Source organism: Mirounga angustirostris, unplaced genomic scaffold, assembly GCF_029215605.1.
Source record: "Mirounga angustirostris isolate CCGP_5_RB_7025 unplaced genomic scaffold, mMirAng1.0.hap1 SCAF_7, whole genome shotgun sequence".
NCBI classification, from domain to species: Eukaryota; Metazoa; Chordata; class Mammalia; order Carnivora; family Phocidae; genus Mirounga; species Mirounga angustirostris.
The window spans coordinates 10,539,211-10,559,848 of NW_026991715.1; the positions used below are offsets into that span (position 1 = coordinate 10,539,211).

The 20,638-nt window shown below is 40.8% G+C and overlaps 2 protein-coding genes across 2 annotated transcripts in view; one reads left to right on the forward strand and one right to left on the reverse strand.

Annotated features, from left to right (window-relative positions):
* YTHDC2 (YTH N6-methyladenosine RNA binding protein C2) overlaps positions 1–20,638 on the forward strand; it is a 245,818-nt gene that overhangs the window by 170,884 nt on the left and 54,296 nt on the right. Inside the window, exon 37 of the mRNA XM_064595793.1 lies at positions 13,143–13,236. The gene's annotated coding sequence lies outside the window, so the exon portion shown is untranslated. The remainder of the gene's footprint in view (positions 1–13,142; positions 13,237–20,638) is intronic.
* Positions 418–8,105, reverse strand: LOC123853994 (ubiquitin-conjugating enzyme E2 U-like). The gene is given in 2 exon segments (XM_064595645.1): positions 418–1,153; positions 8,076–8,105. Coding segments are annotated over 2 exon segments (603 nt in total). The 3' UTR covers positions 418–580.

The following is a 20,638-nucleotide window of genomic DNA, read 5'->3' on the forward strand; positions in this document are numbered from 1 at the left end:
GTTGGAAAAACGGGGCTGACAGTCTTGCCCGATGCAAGGTTGCCCACAAACCATCAATTTGTAAAAACTGTGAAATCTGCAAAGTGCAATAAAGCAAGATGTAATAAAATGAGGTATGTCTGTATTAGATGTTATTACCTATTACCAACTGTATGGTAAGCATGGCACAAAGGATCTAAGAGACCTGATCCATGCATTAAGAGCACAAAATGAGCAGATCTGGGATTTTAAAAGTACTCTGCTCTGAGTGATGTGGGGGAGAAAGAGTTGGAGGTGCACTGAGGCAAAATGGGGAACTGCTTAAGGAATGAAACTGTTGCTTAATTTTTTTTTTTTTTTTGAGAACGTCATCTTTTATTCTTCCAATTGTCTATCTTTCTTTCTGACTTTGAATGAGGCTTCAGTCCAGGACTCTATACAAAAGAGGAACTAAATTAAGAGTTGTTGAATGTTTCATATATAGAGGTAACAGAGAAGTTTATTGCCTTCTGATTATAAATATATGTCAATTAGTCTTGGAAAGCAAGACAAGTGGAGAATAATTAGGAGATTAATATATACAAAAGGACAAAAGATAAGGCTAGACCACCTTACATGGACTTCCATAGTATTCTGTGGCTTTTGATGTTGCTATTCCGGACCATGTCTTGTAGTAATCATTAAATGAGATTGCTTTAGTTGATCTGATAAGTTTATCTGGATCTTTAGGAAACTCAGGGCTGTTATTTCTCAATTGTGTTGGTTGGTTGAAAAGTCTTAGAACTTCTTGTTTGTACAGAGATTCATCTTTAATCAGCATTTGGGCTGCTTCCAAATTCACTGGATTTTCTAGCACTGGATTAGAAAGCATAACCTGGAGGGTAAGTAAGATGCTGCTCAAGGTATAGCTTGTATTCCACTTATCGGGGTCATCCAAAATATCTATACAAGCCCGACCAGTATTTTGGTCCACATTTGGATGAAAAGGAATTGTTAGGAATTTCACAACTGGAGGGACAAAATTGTATTGTGACGTAAAGTTTATTTTCAGTTGGAAGAATAATCCATGCCAAAATGTATTTTGTAGACCTTCAATATCGGCTCCCTATTCCATTAGATCTTCACTTACAGGAAAGGCAGTAATACCCTTAAAATTGTTCTCCTTCAACTGTTGCTTAATTTTAAGAAAACCTCAAACAGGCCCTCAAGACCTGGGTTATGCTTTGCATTTCCTTTTATGTCTCTTTTGCACAAGTGATGAGTGGCGGAGCCTGGTTATTTATTTATTTATTTGACAGAGAGAGAGAGAGAGAGAGGGCACAAGGCACTGGGGGAGAGGGAGAGGGAGAAGCAGACCCCTGCTGAGCAGAGAGCCTGATATGGGGCTTGATCCCAGGACTCTGGGATCATGACCTGAGCCAAAGACAGATGCTTAACTGACTGAGCTACCCAGGCATCCCAGAAGCCTGGTTTTGACCTCAAAAATCTGTCTTTTTCTGTGGTGGGCCATCACCAGGCCTGCTCCGTGGAAATGTCTGGCAGCCCAGTGGCCTGGCAAGGAATCAAGTATGGTGATAGCTATGTTGTATAAAGTGCTTTGTCAGTGCTAACAGCTGTGTTATGTTACTGTCATGCAGTGGTACATTTTGAACCTGAACTTGGATATTAGCTTGCTTGACGCACAGTAATACGTGTGTGGGTACTGATACTGATGTATCCTGCCTACCTCCAATGCAAGCTCGCGGGCCTACAATGAAACGAGAGGTGGTAAATCTGCAGTGGCTGGCTTCTCTGGATCTCAGGAGAGGGTCCCTCGTTTCACACAGGCTGCTGAAAATACTAAAACTCAGATGCACTTTCTTGAGGAGCAAGGGAGGTGCAACAGAACTGTATCCATACACAATATCGAAATCTCTTGGTCTCGCATGTATTTTTGCATCCTTTGTTTGCTTGTTCAGTGGGAAAATAAAATATAAGTAATGAAGCTCAAATCATTGCTTTTTGCCAGTCTTTGCACCCTGAACCATCTTTGGGCTGGCCTCTCTCCTACTTTACTGCTGGGTACTCCACCGTTACTAAGCTCAGACCTTCCCCGGATGCCCCATGCTGGTGGAGAATTCACTACTTGGAAATTGTGGTTTTCACCACCAGCAAAGAGTCCAGAAGGACCACCTCACTGTGGGGAAACTGGCATTAACTGTACAAGAGACCCGACACCCTCCACAGGTAACTTCATCTTTGGAGTTTCTCTGTGGACCATTTCGTAAAGATCTGAGAACTCTTTCCATAAACTGGGGTCCGATTATGAAGAGAACTGACATTTTTTCCCTTTAGTCTCTTGCCATAGCTGAGATCAACCAAAATTTTCGGAAAATATTAATATTTATAATTTGAGGGAGGTCAGCTTCCCATTATGGTGGGATAAAGATGATGGTAGTTCCTCTCTGCAAAAGCAAGTACAAAACTGGGTACAACTGTCAAAAATAATCATTGAGAGGCACTCGAAATTGACCAAAGGCAGGCAACAGAGAGCAATTTATCCTTGAAAATGAGAGCGTTTTAGGGAAGAACAGCAGGTTATGTGGCCCTCTTGTCTGAGGCTCCCTGCATTCCCTAGGGTTGCCAGATAAAATACAAGATGTCCAGTTAAGTTTGAAGTTCAGATAAACAAAAATTAATTTTTTAGCATAGGCATATCCAAAATATTGCATGGGATATATACTAAAAAATACTCATGATTTATTTTAATTTCAAATTTATTTATTTTAAAAAATTTTATTTATTTGAGAGAGAGAGAGAGAGAGAGAGAGCACAAGCAGGGGAGAGGGAGAAGCAGGCTCCCTGCTCAGCAGGGAGCCAGATGCGGGGCTTGATCCCAGGACCCTGAAATCATGACCTGACCTGAAGGCAGATACTTTACCGACTGAGTCACCCAGGCGCCCCTGAATTTCAAATTTAACTGGATATCCTGTATTTTTTTTTTTTTTTTTTGCTAAATCAGGCTGTCTCCCCCTTCTGTCCACTCCACCCAACACCCCAACAGTGGAATCAAGAATGTGGGGCTGGATGGGAAAACCAGTAGCTTTACTGGCCAGAGAGGGTGTACTTGATTTGAGGTGGGAAGTGGGGATGAAAACCTGTGGATTTGTTGGCTAACAGTGATGAATGTGGCTGGGAACAGGAAAAATCATCTGCTTTACTAATGTGACAGTGCAGTTCTTGGGGTGAGTGTTAGGCCAGTTAGCAACTTAATAGAGACATCATAGAAATGAGCTCAGCTCTTCAGATCTCCCTGGCTGAATGGAAAACCACAGAGATGCACAAAGGAGACCTGAGAGAACTGAGAAGAAAAGAAATCCCAAGGAAGACCTAACTGATTGCAAATTTGAATACATTCCCAGACTTATCAATCAGGAGAGGTTGTACGCTTTTTGGGCATAAGATGTTTGAGTTCAGCTTCTACTCCAAGTGTTGACTGACCCATGATGCTCTGTAGACACAGGGGAAACCATGAAGGCACCATGGTAAAAAAGGACACAAATAAAAATTTAAAAAATCTGTCCAGAAACATCAGTGACTGCCCACCACAGGGGAGACAGATTTTATAGTGTAAGTCCAGGCAAGTTACAAAGAAAAGGGAAAAAAAAATCCTCAGAAAAATGAGACAGAATTAGAGCTGTTACAACATATTATCTAAAATATCCGGTTTTCAATCCCAAATTATGAGACATACAAGGAAGCAGGAAAGTGTGATGAATATTCAGGGGAAAAAAAAAAGCAATCAACAGAAACTAATTCTAAATGGGCTCAAAGACCTCTAAGCATCTATTATAAATATGTTCAATAAAATTAAAGGAAATTGGGTTTATTTATTTGAAAAAACTGGCAGTGAAAGCAAGTAAGAAATTGCAAAAGAGAAATGGAAACTATAAAAAAAAAATAAAAACAAAAGGCAATCTGGCATTGAAAAGTAAGATAACCCAGTGCAGAATTCAGCAGATAGGCTCAACAACAGATTTGAAATGGCAGATAAAAGAATAACTGACCCTGAAGATAGCAATTACCCAATTCAGAGAACAGAGGGAAGAAATGAGATTAAAGGACAGAGCCTCAGAGACCTGTGGGATGATATCAGGATAAGTCTCTAATATTTGTGATAGGAGTCATGGAGAGATGAGAGGGAAAGGGGCAAACAAACAAACAAACAAAAAAATTGAAGCAACAGTGATCTAAAACTTCCCCAAATTTGATGAAAACCTGTAATCTGCAGATTCAAGAAGCTCAAAAAACTCCACGAAGGATAAACACCAAGAGAAGCACATCTAGTCCCATCACAGTATAACTGTGGAAAGACCTAAGAGCAAGTCTTGAAAGCAGCAAGAGAAACATGACTCATCGTCAAAGAGAAACAATGGTGTGGAGAGTGTCTGACTTATCAGGATATAATGGCGTCCAGAAGGCAGTAGAATGACAAGTTAAAATGCAGAAAGAGTGTCGTTCAAGAATTCTCTATCCGACGAAGCTATTTATTCAGAAAACAAGAGTGAAATAGACTTCCCAAATTAATAAACACTGGGAGTATACCTGCCCTATGAGAAATACTGAAGGAAGTCCTTCAGGATGAAAGGAAATGACAATAGATAGCAACTCAGGTCCACCAGAGGGAATGAAGAGCACAGGAAGTGATAAAAATGTAGGTCAATATAAAAGACTATACATTTTTTCTCTTTTCTTTGAATTTCTTTAAAAATGTACCATTGTTGGGGCACCTGGGTGGCTCAGTTGGTTAAGCATCTGCCTTCAGCTCAGGTCATGATCCCAGGGTTCTGGGATCTAGCCCCGTGTCGGGCTCCCTGCTCAATGGGGAGTCTTCTTCTCCCTCCCCCTCTGCCCGTCCCCTGCTTGTGCTCTTTCTCAGATGAATAAATATAAATCTTTAAAAAAAGAGCATACAAAAAAAAAAAAAAAAGAGCTTGCCATTGTTTAAAGCAAATGTAAGACTGATTTTGGTTTATAACATAAATAGATTTAATATTTATGGTAGTACCATAAAAGATGGGGAGAGGAAATGGAGCTTACTGGATGAAATTTGCCATATTTTATCAAAATTAAGTCAGTATTGTGGTCGGTGCCTGCCTGGCTCAGTCAGTAGAGCAAGCAACTCTTTTTTTTTTTTTTTTTTTAAGATTTATTTACTTATTTATTTATTTGAGAGAGAGTGTGAACAGAAGGGAGGGGCAGAGGAAGAGCGAATCTTAAGCAGACTCCACACTGAGGATGAGGCTGATGCAGGGCTTAATCTCACGACCCTGAGATCATGACCTGAGCTGAAACTGTGGGACGCTGAACTAACTGTGCCACCCAGGTGCCCCAAGCATGTGACTCTTGATCTGGGGGTTGTGAATTCAAGCCCCACGTTGGGTGTAGAGATTAGTCAAAAAAAAAAAAAAAAAAAGTCTATTAATCTGAAGTGGATTGTGATGAATTAATGGTACATATTAATTCTGAGATGACTATCTAACCCCCCCTCCAAAAAAACCCACAACAACAATAAAAAACAAAACTAAGAAAAGCTTAAGAAGTAGTAGAGGAATTAAAGTAGTATCGTAGAAAATATATATTTATGCAAAGGAAGGCAGTAAAAAGGAATAGGATAAATAGAACAAGAGACATATAGAAAACAAATGGTGAATTGTCAGACATCAGTTCAACTACATCGGTAGTTATGTTAAAAGGCAGAGATCATCTGGATAAAAAAGCAAGACCCCACTATGCACTGTGTATCAGACATACATATTTGTTTAAAGACAAACATTGGTTGAAAATAAAAGAACAGAAAAGGTACAGCTTGCTGAAAGTAGCCATAAGAGAGCTGGAGTGATCATATAAATTTCAGACAAAATAGACTTTTTGACAAAGAATATTACTGGAAATGAGGAATATTTCTTAATCATAAAGATTCAATGCATCAGGAAGCTCTAACATTTATAAATGATTATATATTTCACAACAGTCTCAAAATACATGATGCAACAGGACAGAATAGAAAGGAGAAGTTGACAGTTCGGCAATAATGGCTGGAGATTTCAATAGTCCTCTCTAATTAATGGAATTACTAGATAGAAAATCAGTAAGAATATAAAAGAAAATCACTTCCAACTTGACCTGACATATATAGAATACATCCCAAAATAGCACAATATACATTCTTGTTATTGTTGTGTGTCTTGTCATTTTTGATTGAATACTGGACATTTTGTGTAAAAAGAATAGTAGAGCCTGAGGTAGATAGTATTTATGCCCAGAAATGGGCATGACTCTTCTCAGTGTTTCATGAGAGAAGATTGAGCCAATGCAGCTTCGGTTCAAGCTGATTGTAGGTTTTGTTGTTGCTATAATTACTATTAATGTATCACAGTCTTTTAATGCCTCTGGGTGGTGTGGGGGGGGGCTGATTGCCGCTGCCTTGTACTTAATGTGGATTCTAGGGTGCTGGTGGATTTTTCTGTGTTCCCAGTTCACCTGCAACTTAAAGCAGCCCTGACTGCATACAGGGTCTGTCTCTATGGCTCTTATCTTTCTCATGTTGTATCCTGCCAGTTGTTGGTTATTAGGTGGGAAGCTAAAGATGGGGGTGAAGTGGGGGCTTTTCATTCTCTTGGTCCAGGCTCACTGAGCCAGACCCTGGGTACATGGATCTCAAGAGTAGGGCTTTTTCAGCATTCTTGTCCCTCAAATGGCAGCCAGACTCTGGCTAGTATCTACAGAGAATTTGGGGCAGGAGAGAGTTCCCTGCTCTTCCCAGAGTGGTAGCTGATCTCTGCTTTGTGTCAACACAGAAGCAGCACTGGACCTTTGCTTGAGATGAGTGACAGGTGGGTTGCCTTGTTGCTCCACACCCCAGCCCTGTTGGGAGATTGCTAGCCCTTGTTGCTAGTACATGGTTGGTGGTGGGTTTGAGGGGGACTGCCTGACTCTGCCCTTGGAATTCATCTTTGCCTGGGATGGGGGAGAGAGGGAGGGTTTTCTACACCTCCACAAGTGATGTTGGCTTCTATCCCTGCCCAGAGGCAGTGACTCTTTGCCTAGGCTGCGTGGGTGGGAGCACTTCCTGCCCCTTCCCCAGGACCCACAGTCCTTGACTCCCGCTTCCAGAAAGGTCTCTCTTCACAAAGGGAAAGTAGGTAGGGCCTTATGTGCCTGTGCACTGGTGTGGGGGTTGGGAGGTGGGGTGAAGGTGTGCAGACTTCTTGTGTCTGGAGCAACCAGGGATGTGAATGTGCCTCTGGCCCACACTTGGCCTTGAAGAATTCCTTAAACATGTATCCATTTTCTGTTTAAACCCTCTTTTAAGGCGGTTGTCTCTTTAGGCTGTGCTTTGCCACAGGTGAAGCAGTTCAAGCATCTGGCCTCTCCTAGGGGCCGGTCATCTGAAATTTAGTTCACCTGTCTGCCTTGCTGCTTCAGCCCTCCAGTGGGCTCAAGGCAAATCATGATTTTGTTAATTATCCAGCTTTCTGTTGCCTTCAAGGCGGGTTCAAGATCAGTTCTTTTGTGGCTTTCTGCATCTAAGGGGAAGAGAAACAGGACATCTCCCGTTTCCAACTTTCTTTTTGAGTCTCCTGTCCCACAGGTAGGTGGTAACTCCTCACTCTTTTGGGGGAGATGATGATCATTAAGTCTCTATACACCTGAAAAGAAATGGAAGCCATCAAGACACCTTATCCTTCCTTCTTTAAGAGTTGAATGAAGGGGCACCTGGGTGGCTCCATCAGTTAAACGTCTGCCTTTGGCTCAGGTCATGATCTTGGGGTCCTGGGATCGAGTCCTGCATTGGGCTCTCTGCTCAGTGGGGAACCTGCTTCTTCCTCTCCTTCTGCCCCTCCCTCTCCTTGTGCATGCTCTCTCTCTCTTCTCTCTCTCTCTCAAATAAATAAATAAAATCTTTAAAAAAAGAGTTGAACGAAGAACTAAATGTTTTATAGCTCATAGTTCCAAGTGTAAAATTTTCATTTTCTGATATTAAATAAACAGGTTGTTTTTAAAAAGAGGGGGTCATGAAGAAATGGGGTTCTTGATTGTAGATTTTGACTTACTTTTGCTTTGAATAGTTTCAGATTCTTCATGGTTGCTTAAATTATACCACCTTGTATTATATAGAACATCTTTTTTTTTTTTTTTTTAACTGTTACAACTTTGTGTGTGACTTAGGTATGTGTACAGTGAAGTATTTAGAAGAGATGGACTTTGGCCAGTTGATGGAATTTCATTTCATCTTCTCATCAAATGACTTTAAAAATGAAATGAAAAGTTTCAGCTTTCACTTTTTAATTCTTTTGGCAAGATATGATGAAAAGAAATCCAAGAAGAGTAGGAGGATGTCATGTGAAATGCCAAGAAAATGGATTAACGAAAAAAATAATCTGTTTTAAGGTAGAGCAGTTCAAATATTAAGGAAAAGACCTAATTTATTCTAGTGAGAGAGACATTTTGGTGGTTTTATTTTTCATATGAAGAACAGGTTATTCTTCATTTAAATTAATGGATACAGCCAGCATTTCACACAACCCTCTGACCCACCTGTCTAGAGAGAGAATGGTAAACCAACAAGGATACAAAAAAACTCACAAAATGAATCCTAAGAAGGAAATATTTGGTTTAAATGCCTACAAGAACTTTGCAGGTGTCTGAGACACCTCAGTGAGGCAACTGTTTTTGCAATTAAGAAAATATGAAACTTTTATGTGAAATCAACTCACAGAAGCTCTTGGTCTTCAGTTTTTAGGTGTGAGGCCAAGCTACATCTGCATAGGACTCTTTCTGCATGATGACTAATGTTGAGCTTGGCGGCTTTATTTCCATGTAGAATAAACACAGTCTTCACACAGGATCTTATTTTTAAAATTGTATGTCTCTTTTACTCCCTAGGTTTTATGAAATCATCTAATACTCCTACCTACAAAATTCTAACATTCTCCTAGAATAGAATTACTTTTTGGTGACATGGAAAAAATTATATGAAATTCAGATTTCAGTATCCATAAATAAACTTTAATGGAGTGCCGCCACCCCATTTGTCATGTATTGTCTGTGTCTGCTTTTAATCTATAGCGGCTCCATTGGGTAGTCATCCCAGAGGCCATGTGGCCCACAAAACTTAAAATATTTACTCTGGTTCTTTACAAAGGTTGCTGACTCTTACTACACATCAGTGTGCCTCAAACTTGAACATACACACCAGTCATCCAAGGATCTTACCAAAATAGAGACTTTCTTTTTCTTTCTTTCTTTCTTTCTTTCTTTCTTTCTTTCTTTCTTTCTTTCTTTCTTTCTTTCTTTCTTTCTTTCTTTCTTTCTTTCTTTCTTTCTTTTTTTCTTTCTTCCTTCCTTCCCTCCTTTCTTTCTTTTCTTTCTTTCTTTCTTTCTTTCTTTCTTTCTTTCTTTCTTTCTTTCTTTCTTTCTTTCTTCCTTCCTTCCTTCCTTCCTTCCTTCCTTCCTTCCTTCCTTCCTTCCTTCCTTCCTTTTCTTGCTTGCTTTTCCTTCCTTCCTTCCTTCCTTCCTTCCTTCCTTCCTTCCTTCCTTCCTTCCTTCTTTCCTTCCTTCCTTCCAGAGAGGGAAGGGGCAGAGGGAGAGAGAGAGAGAGAGAGAATCTCAAGCAGACTCCTAGATGAGTGTGGAGCCTGTTGCAGGGCTCAATCCCACGATCCCGAGATCAAGACCTGAGCCAAAATCAAGAGTCTGACGCTTCACCAACTGAACCACGCAGGTGCCCCCAAAGTGTAGATTCTGGTAATCTGATGAGTGGTTAGTTAGAAGGAGCTCAGAGATATAGACTTCATCACCTTCTCTCCTGGAGGCTGCAGGCATTTCCCTTCTCACTTCTTGGGACTTCTATTCCCTTCTTGGTCACCTGGACCCAGAGGAATGAGGGTCAGCCACACAGAGGTAGGCTGAGTGCAGCCACAAGAAAAAGAAGGGCAGCCAGCAAGATGCCCTCTGTCAGCAGAACTAGTTGAGAGTGGGGGCAGGATGCAGGGGCGTGGAGGGAGGAGGCAGTGTGTGGAGGGAGCCTTATCCTACCCTGAAATATGCCCCCACCTGCTCCTCCTGGCATCTTCCCCTCCCCTCTGCTACCTCACCTAATATTCTCACCATTAAGTTCACATGGGTATAGAATAGGATTCCTTTTGGTTTGTTTCAGTAACACATGCTGATGTGGTCAGGAGGACTCTGGGCTCTCTTCCTGCCTCTCTGGCTTCTCTTTCGCCATTTTCTTTGCTTTGTCTGTTTCCTCTCTTCATTCAAGCTCCTTTCTTGTCCTTCTCTCCTTACTCTGTATTCTCTTTCTGGGCGATGCCATCTGTTTCCATGGCTTCTCTTGCTAGCTTTATCTTGATAACTTCCAAAATCTTTCTTATCCGGGCTTTCTTCTAAGTATTGTTGTGCCTGCTTGAACTTTCCACTTGGGTGTATCACACTCAATTCAGATTTAATATTCCCCTGTAGGAGTTCATGATCATCAACTCCAGACTGCTGGTCCTCTAGTGCTTTCTCGTATAGTAAATGACTAGCAACCCCCACTCAGAAGTTTGTGCCAGACAACTGGAATTGACCCTAAAGATATAAATGTAGTGATCCAAAGGGGCACCTACACCCCAGTGTTCATAGCAGCAGTGTCCACAATAGCCAAACCATGGAAAGAGCCAAGATGTCCATCGACAGATGAATGGATAAAGAAGATGTGGTATATATACACAATGGAATATTATGCAGCCATCAAAAAATGAGATCTTGCCATTTGCAACAATATGGATGGAACTAGAGGGTACTATCCTAAGCGAAATAAGTCAGAGAAAGACAATTATCATACGATCTCACTGATATGTGGAATATAAGAAACAAAACAGAGGATCATAGGGGAAGAGAAGACAAAGTGAAATAAGACGAAACCAGAGAGGGAGACAAACCATAAGAGACTCTTAATCTCAGGAAACAAATTGAGGGTTGCTGAAGTGGTGGAGGGTGGGAGGGATGGGGTGGCTGGGTGATGGACATTGGGGAGAGTATGTGCTATGGTGAATGCTGTGAATTGTTTAAGACTGATGAATCACAGACCTGTACCCCTGAAACAAATAATACATTATATGTTAATAAAAAAAAAAAAAGAAGTTTGTGCCAGAGACCTGGGAGTCAGCTTTGCCTTTCCCTCTTCCTTAACGCCCATGAGCTATTATTATTACCACCTCCTAAATATCCCTGGGATCCATCCACTTCTTTCTCACAGTCCCCATTCTAAGTCACTGGTACTTGTCACCTGTTCTTCTACAATAGCTTTCTGTGGAATCCGTGTATTTAATGTCACCGTGTGAAAATCAGTTGTCCTCACTGTGGCCAGAGTAATCTGCTTCAAATGAAAATGTGATCATATCCTGCTTCCTCAGAATAAGGTCCAAACTCCCCGTTACGGTCTTCAGACCCTGCATACTTGGCCCCGGACCCCTTTTCTGTGCCTGGTCTGTCTTGTGGACTTACTCCCTCACTTCCTGCATTCTAGCCATATTCAGTTTTTCCCATGTTTTTTTTTCAGCCAAGTCATTTAACCATGATGATGCCTATAATTCTCCTTCTACCCATCATATAATGGCTTTTATCTCTAGTCTTAAAATTCGCTTCCTCTGGGAAGCCTTTCCGGAGCCACCAGATGAAGTCAAATATTCAGGGTGTGCATTTTCATCATAGTGGGTTGGACCTGGAGTATAATATGATTGAATTATGTCTACATATTTACAACAAAGAAATAGGATATTATTTAAGGAAAAAAAAAAAGGGACGCCTGAGTGGCTCAGTCGGTTAAGCGTCTACCTTTGGCTCAGGTCATGATCCCACGGTCCTGGGATCAAGTCCTGCATTGGGCTCCTTGCTCCGCAGGAAGCCTGCCCTCCCCCATCTCTGACAAATAAATAAATAAAATCTTAAAAAAAAAAAAGAAGTAGGATATTATTTGTGTCTTGAGTGCCCAGGTGCAACTTACCCTTGTTGCAGTAGACCTTGGTTCCTCTCTGTCCTGCAGTTTAGCCCAGATGAGAAGTCTCAGCTTTGGCAGGACGTGGCTGGTTGGTTGGCATCAGCTCTTGTACGCTGGCACCCAACAGACTGCAAGCCCTGTGAGGTCAGGTACTGTGGCTTTTCCACCACCATGTCCTAAGCACCTGGCAGAATGCCTGCCATCAATAATTATCTGTGAATAAATGTCAAAAATATAGGCAACCAATTTGATTTGGATGCAAATCATGGGAATGTTCAGGAGTCGTAATTTCTAATATCCTCACCTTGTAGAGAATCCGTTTCATGACTGCTATTACTATGACTGCCCTGTAGGGCTTTAGTGTTTCCCACATAAATCAGGGTGGCATCCAGAATTTCCTAGCAGAAGATCAGTTTCCTGCCTGGACATGGGGCATACTGGCTTCGAGGGAAGAATAGCATAAGAGAATTTCCAGATCCATGTGCCCCTGACATTGTTGAGGGAGTGAGTTCTCAGCTCTAGCCACCCTTCTGAATGAGGCTTTGAGACAACCTTCATTCTCAGACATGATTCCACTATGTAGACTTTTCCTGTAAGGACTTCTGGGATTCAGCTTTTCTTCCCAGCGATGAGAAACTTTGTCTCAGGTGTTTTAGCTTTGATAATGTTGTAGTTCCATTCCTTTTTAAGATTTTATTTATATATTTGTCAAAGAGAGAGAGAGAGAGCACAAGCAGGGAGAGTGGCAGGCAGAGGGAGAATCAGACTCCCCGCTGAGCAAAGAGCCCGATGCGGGACTTGATCCCAGGACTCCAAGATCATGACCTGAGCCGAAGGCAGACGCTTAACTGATGGAGCCACCCAAGTGCCCTTAAAGTAAAAACTTAAAAAAAAGCTAAAAAAGAAAATAACGTATATATTTTTTTGTTTGCATGCTCCTGGCTTCGTGCTTTAGAAACAATGGGTTTCCCATGATTGTGCTGAGAAGTCTTGGGCTCTTTCTTGTCCTCCTGATGGGCCCAGCATCAGGCAAAACACAACAGAATGAAACAATAGAAATCATGGTGGCTGTTAGATTGACCTTTTTGTGTCCTGTGAGGAGTGGCATTAATGTCAAACTGAACTCTTGTAATTTTAGGACTCCTGAGAGAGTGCAACGGCATGGGGAATTTGTTCATCACACCTCGGCATACACAGGAAGAAGAAAAAGACTCATCCACAACAATCTCACGGCAAGTGGGGGCTGAAGTGCCTGGGGGCACTTTGGAAGCATAAATGGGAGACAATGAAGCAATACATGGAGCAGGGCTAAATGACATACGCATATAGTCTGATGACCTGCACACAGCACTTGATAAGTAATAGCTACTCTTATTCAAATCATAAGTTTTTTGATTAACTCAGTAGCATCTCTGAGCAACTGCTGAAGAATCATCTGGCCTTATTTTCATCTCTGGGCAAGGATGTGTGTGTGGGTGTATGTATCTGCATGGTATGGGTGTATGTGTATGCATGTGTGTGCATGTGTACAAGAAGAGAACAATCTTTGTATTAACCTGATAATCCTTTTCTATGAGAAATCACTTCTGCTGGATATCTAGGGGGTGGAAAATAGCCTGTTTGCATCTCTAACACTTGCCAGCAAGGAGCCTAGCAGAGAGTCAAGTCCTTCAGTTGGAGAAGTGGTGGGCATTCTGACAGAGAAAGTTGGGCACTGTAGGGAAAAGCGGATTCTAACGGAAGGGTAATTAAAGAAACAACAGGACTGGAATGACCATCATTTGGAAGTGAGGGGAGAAAGACTAACGAGAGTCAATGAAGACTGATGGTATAATGCTGACCCGAAGCTAAGTTTCTAGCATTGCCTGAATAATACATAAACTTGTAATTAAGATTTAAGATGATGCCCTGTGGGAAATGTTCTTTTGGGCCAGAAGAATTCAATATTTCTTGTGGTCATTAAAGGAAAGATGATAAATCGTCTTTTCCTTCTCTGTTGGAAGTAAGAGAGTGGGAATTGGAAACACCAAGAAAGTGCTGAGGTATTTAGAAGGAAGAACTAAGGCTGCTGGAGATGGTACCAAGAGGTTAGAAATTCCAGACTCATAGGAGTCTTGGTGAGTTCTCATCTGCTGAAATATGTGGCCAGAAGAGTTGTGACTTTTTGGTGTGGGTGTTGGTTGGACAGTGGGGAGAGAACTGACTTGGAGTTTTGAACTTTTAGGAGTTTTTTTTTTTTTTTTTTAGGAGAAGTTGATCTAAACACTTTCTGTCTTGCTGATTGGTATTTGTTGACAGAGAGTGCACAGTGGGGAGGGACGGAAGGAGCGGGAGAGAGAGAATCCTGTGCAGGCTTCCCCCATCAACACGGAGCACATAGATGATCATACTGGGCATGGATGGAGAGAATCATAGATACCCTTTTTTTCTTCTTTAGGCTACAGGTTTAGAGAACAGAATTTTATTGATTTCAGTAAGCTATGAGAGGTAGTTTTATTATACTGTCAATAAGGAAGAACAGGGAGAGCTTTCCTTCTTCAGTTTCATTTGTCTGAAAATGTCTCATTTTTTAATAATGGTTTGGCTGCATTTAAAATTTTGGAATAATGGCTCTTTTCCCTCAGCACTTTAAAGGTGTTAATGAATTATTTTCTTCTGTTGTTACTATCAAGAAGTCTTTTGTCAGTATAATTAGTGTTCCTCTATAAATAATTGATCGTTTTTACTCTGGCCTTGTTACTTTTTGTGGTTTCTTGTGGTTTCATCATGAGGGTTGATGTGTAGATTTAGCGGTATTAATTCTACTTGGGCTTATTGTGGTTCCTGAAACTCAGGCTTTGTCTTTTACCAGTTGTGAAAAAAATCACAGCTATTATCTTTGTCAATATTGCCTCTCTCCCATTTCCTCTGTTCTCTCTACCCAGTCTCTTAAAAGATACATGTTAGACCTTCTCATTCTCTCTTCTGTTTCCCCCTAACCTCATGTTCATGGTTTGCCTCGCTCCACTTATCCTGGTTCATCCTTAATCATTTCCCCACCTCTGTCTTCCTCTTAACTGGTTTTCTCTTCAGATTTCAGATCTGCTGCTCTGCCTGTGCATTAAGGTGTTCATCTCCTAAAGTTCTGTGTGTTACTTCAACCAATATGTTTGTCCTTTTGTTCTGATGGTCGGGAGGATCTCTTCCTAATCCATCTGTCCTGAGAGTGGATCCCTTTGAGGATCCCAGCTTGATGCAGTCTCTTCCTACCTTCCCTGGGCCAAAGCTCATCTCTTTATGGCTATTAATATGCAAATCCTTGTGTTACCACTCCTCACCCTTCATTTCCTGGTGTCAATAAGCTTCCGTTCCCACTTACCATTTTAGCTTCTATTGAAAAAGAGAAAAAAATTTCTTCATGTTCCTCTTCATTTTGGGGGGTTTTCTTTTATTTTTGTGTCCTTGGGCATGCATTTAAGTGGAGTTTTGTTATCAAGGTCCCCTAGATGCTTTGCATGGAAGAGTTTTAAAATGATTCAGACGAAGTTTTCTTAAATTTAATGTACATATGCATCACCTGGCAGTCTTGTTAAAATGCTGATTCTGTTTCATTAAGTCTGGGGTGGGGCCTGAGATTCTGCATTTCTCACATGATGCCAATGCTCTGGCCCACAGACCAACCTCTGAGTAGCAGCATCCTAGATTACCTATTATTGTAAACAGAAATCCCTGGAAATTTACTTCTTTTCCAAAGAAGTAAAAAACTAGGGGATAGAGAAAATATCCTAATAGTTCTATTAGTTAGATTTGTTTGGCTGCAAGTTATTTTGTACAAAAACTGGAGAACCCCTTAGCATTCTAGACAGGCTTTTTGTTGTTGTTGTTTATCTGCAGAATGGCTGTAAATAGGAATTTGAATGTAGTCAGCCAAGAAACTGTTAGAACTAATAAATGAATTCAGTCAAGTTTCAGGGTACAAAATCAATATACAAAAATCTATTGTGTTTTTATATACTAACAACAAACTATCTGAAAGGAAAATTAAGAAGACAATCCCATTTACAATTGCATCAAAAAGAATAAAATAGCTAGGAAGAAATTTAACCAAGGAGGTGAAACACCTGTATTCTGAAAACTGTAAGACATTGGTGAGAGGAAATTGAAGACACAAATAAAGGGAAAGACACTCTGTGCTCAAGGATTGGAAGAATTAATATTGTTTAAATGTCCATACTGTCCAAAGCAATCTACAGATTCATTGCAATCCCCATCAAAATTCCAATGGCATTTTTCACAGAACTAGGACAAACAATTCTACAATTTGTATGGGACCACAAAAAAATCCTTGATTAACCAAATCAATCTTGAGAAAGAACAAAGCTAGAGGCTTCATGTTCCCTGATACCAAACTCTATTATAAAACTATAGTAATTAAAACAATATGATATTGGCATAAAAACAGTCATATAGATCACTAGAACAGAATAGAGAGCCCAGTAATAAACCCATGCTTATATGGTCAATTAATTTACAACATAGGAGGCAAGGATATACAGTTAGAAAGGGAGAGTCTCTTCAATAAATGGAATTGGGAAAACTGGACAGTGACATGCAAAAGAATAAAACTGGTCCACTTTCTTATACCACATACAGCAATAAACTCAAGGGGCACCTGGCTGCCTCAGTCGGTAGAACGTGTTACTCTTTTTTTTTTTTTTTAATTTTATTGTGTTATCTTAGTCACCATACAATACATCACTGGTTTTTGATGGGTAGAACATGTTACTCTTGATCTCAGGGTTGTAAATTCTAGCCCCGCATTGGGTAGAGAGATTACTTAAAACTAAGATCTTAAAAAACAAAACAAAACAAAAACCCAATAAACTCAAAATGGATTAAAGATTTGAATGTAACATGTGAAACTATAAAACTGGTAGAAGAAAACGTAGGCAGTAGGCTCCTTTTACATTGTCTTGGTGTTGATTTTGTGGACCTGCTTCCAATGGCAAGGGCAACAAAAGCAAAAATAAACAACTGGGACTACATCAAACTAAAATGCTTCTGCACAGTGAAGGAGACCATTGACAAAATTAAAAGTCTACCTACTGAATAGAAGATATTTGTGAATCATATATCTGATAAGGAGTTCATTTCTAAAATAGATAAGGAACACATACAACTCAACCCTCCCCCCCAAAAAACAAATAATCTAATTAAAAATGGGCAGAGGACCTGAATGGACATTTTCCCAAAGAAATCCTTCATATGGCCATCAGATACCTGAAAAGATGCTTGACATCACTAATTATGAGGGAAATGCAAATGAAAACCACAATGAGAATGGCTAGCATCAAAAAAACAAGAAATAACAAGGGTTGGCAATGATGTGAAGAATCCCTCATCTGCTGTTGGGGGGGAATGTAAACTGGTGTAGCCACTGTGGAAAAGAGTACGGAGGTTCCTCAAAAAATTAAAAATAAAATTACTATATGATCCAATAATTCCCCTTGTGGGTATTTATCTGAAGAAAATGAAGACACTAATTTGTAAAGATATATGGACTGCTGTGCTCATGGCAGCATTATTTACAATAGCCAAGATAAGGAAACAACCTAAGTGTCCATTGATGGATGAATGGATAATGAAGATTTGGTATATATATATATATACACAATGTAATATTACTCAGCCATAAAAAAGAATGAGATCTTGACATTTGGAACAACACAGGTGGAGCTAGACAGTAATCATGCTAAGTGAAATAAGTCAGACAGAGACAGACAAATACTGTATGACTTTACATGTGGAATCTAAAAAACCAACCAAGCAAACCAAACAAAACAAAACTCTTAGATGTAGAGATCAGATTGGTGGTTGCCAGAAGAGAGGGGGTTGGGAATGTGTGAAATTATTGAAGGGGATCAAGAAGTACAAATATCCAGTTATAAAATAAATATGTCATGGGGATGTACTGTAACAGCATGGCGACTACAGTCAATAATATTGTATTGTGTATTTGATTTTTTTTTTATTCTTATGTTAATCCCCATACATTACATCATTAGTTTTAGATGAAGTGTTCCATGATTCATTGTTTGTGCATAACACCCAGTGCTCCATGCAGAATGTATCCTCCTCAATACCCACCATCAGGCTAACCCATCCTCCCACCCTGTATTTGATTTTTTTAAAGATTTAATTTATTTATGTGACAGAGAGATAGAGAGAGCCAGAGAGCACAAGTGGGGGGAGTGGCAGAGGCAGAGGGAGAAGCAGGCACCCCACTGAGCAGGGAGCCTGATGCGGGACTCGATCCCTGGACTCTGAGATCATGACCTGAGCCAAAGGCAGACACTTAACCAACTGAGCCACCCAGGTGCCCCTGTATTGCGTATTTGAAAGAGTAGATCTCGAAAGTCTCATCGTAAGAAAAAATTTTATGACTCTCCATGGTGACAGATGGTAACTAGACTGTGGTGATCATTTTGCAATGGATGCAAATGTCAAATCATTATGTGGTACACTCAAAACTAATATCATGTTACATTCAATCATGTTTTAATAAAAAAAGGATAGTACTAAAATTATTAGATATGAAAGATCTGAAAGATGTGAAAATAATAATTGTAATAATAAAAGTCATAATGATAGTTTTAAAAACCCCATACACTAAAAAAAACCCAGTAGGTGATAATTGGGCACTGGAGTTCTTTTGTGGCTCATAATGAGTAGTGGCATATAACTTTCATTTATAGGGTTGATCTTGCTTGTTGACACACAGTGCTGCCCCCGAGGTGGTGATTCTCGAAGCATAGTCCTTGCCAACAACATCTGCAACATCTGGAAACATGTGAAAAATGTAGATTATCAAGCCCACTCAGAGCTACTGAATCAGAAACTCAGGGTCTGGGGGCGCCTGGGTGGCTCAGTTGGTTACGTGCCTGCCTTCAGCTCAAGTCATGATCCCAGGGTCCTGGGATCGAGCCTTGCGTCGGGCTCCCTGCTCCGCGGGCAGCCTGCTTCTCCCTCTCCCGCTCCTCCTGCTTGTGTTCCCTCTCTCGCTGTCTCTCTCTGTCAAATGAATAAATAAAATCTCTCTTAAAAAAAAAAAAAAAAAAAAGAAAGAAAAGAAACTCAGAGTCTTGACCTGGGCGTCTGGTTTTAACAGGCTCTCTCAGTAATTCTGATGAATGCTCAAGTTTCTACGCAGCTGGTATAGAGGTTGTATGGTATGTGCTAGAAGGCTGGATGGTACAAGCAAACCCTGAATGCCCTTGTTAATCACTATCTTGAGAAGGTAGAGGTTCCATCCTCCTTCTATATTCCCATCGAGCAGAATGTGTAGAAGAATGTGTTGGTTTAGTGTTCAAGGTCAGGGGTTCCAGGGTTGGCCAACCAGAGCGTCTCCTTTGTAATGAAGAATGTCTGGATGGCAGGCGTTGATGTCCTTGGAACGTTGGCCATGCAAGGTGGAGAAAGGCTATAAATAGTTGCTAGACTACTTGCTCCTCTATGAGAGCTAGCCACGCACGGATGCTTTGTCCAGCCTGCTGCTCCTGGACTCCCAGCATGTGAGCTCCCCCCATAAACCTATGTCTCACTCAATGTCTCTGAGTCTTTGGTCATGGACCATCACCCACCCTTGGCTTAGAGTCCGCTAGGGTGCAGCAACACCAAGGTTAAGTTTCTTAGCTTTGGCGTGAAACAGCTCCATCTTGAATCTTGTCTCTGCCATTACAACTGTGTAACTTTCGACCAGTTCCTGATTTCAATCTTTTTGCTAATCTGGAAAATGAAAATAACTTTCCATTGTTCATTGGGCTAGTGTCAGTATCAAATGAGATTTAAAATAATTGAAAAGCTCACTAGTACAGTCTCTAGGATATAGAGACTTATTGAATCCTTATCTAAATGCTGTGAGTAAGGATGGTTATTTCTTTGTAGGGTTGCCAGAAATAGCAAATAAAAATAGAGGACACCCAGTTAAATTTGCATTTCATATACACAATTGTATGACCCTGCATTTTCATGTTCTTTGCTAGTAGGGCATGGAACATATTTTTACTATAAAATTATTCATCTTTTTAAAAAAGATTTATTTATTTTAGAGAGAGAGGAGGGAGGGGCAGAAAGAGAGGGAGAGAGAAAATCTTCAAGCAGACTCCCCCCTCAAGCCTGGAACTCGAAGTGGGGCACAATCCCAGAACCCCCAGATCATGACCTGAGCCGAAGTCAAGAGTTGGCTGCTCAACTGACTGAGCCACCCAGGTACCTCAAAATTATTCATAGTTTAATTGGAATTCAGATTTCTCTAGGTGTTCTGTATTTTATCTGGTAGTCCTATTCGGAGGTTTCAGATGAGTAATGAAGCTAAGAGGACCCAACCAGGTAACTTGTCCAAAGTCACGTGGTTACTAAGTAATGTAATTGGGATGAGGACCCCAGGTGTGTCCATTCCAGCATCAGGTTCTTTCTATGCTCTGCTATCCCTCATCCTTGGTAATGTGGGACCAATCAATTTCTCTGGAAGGATTAATTTTTTTCCCCTTTAAAAAACTGATACTGGAGGGGTTCCTGGGTGGCTCATGTCAGGCTCCCTGCCCGGTGGCGAGTCTGCTTTTCCCTCTCCCTCTGCCCTTCCCCTTACTCATGCTC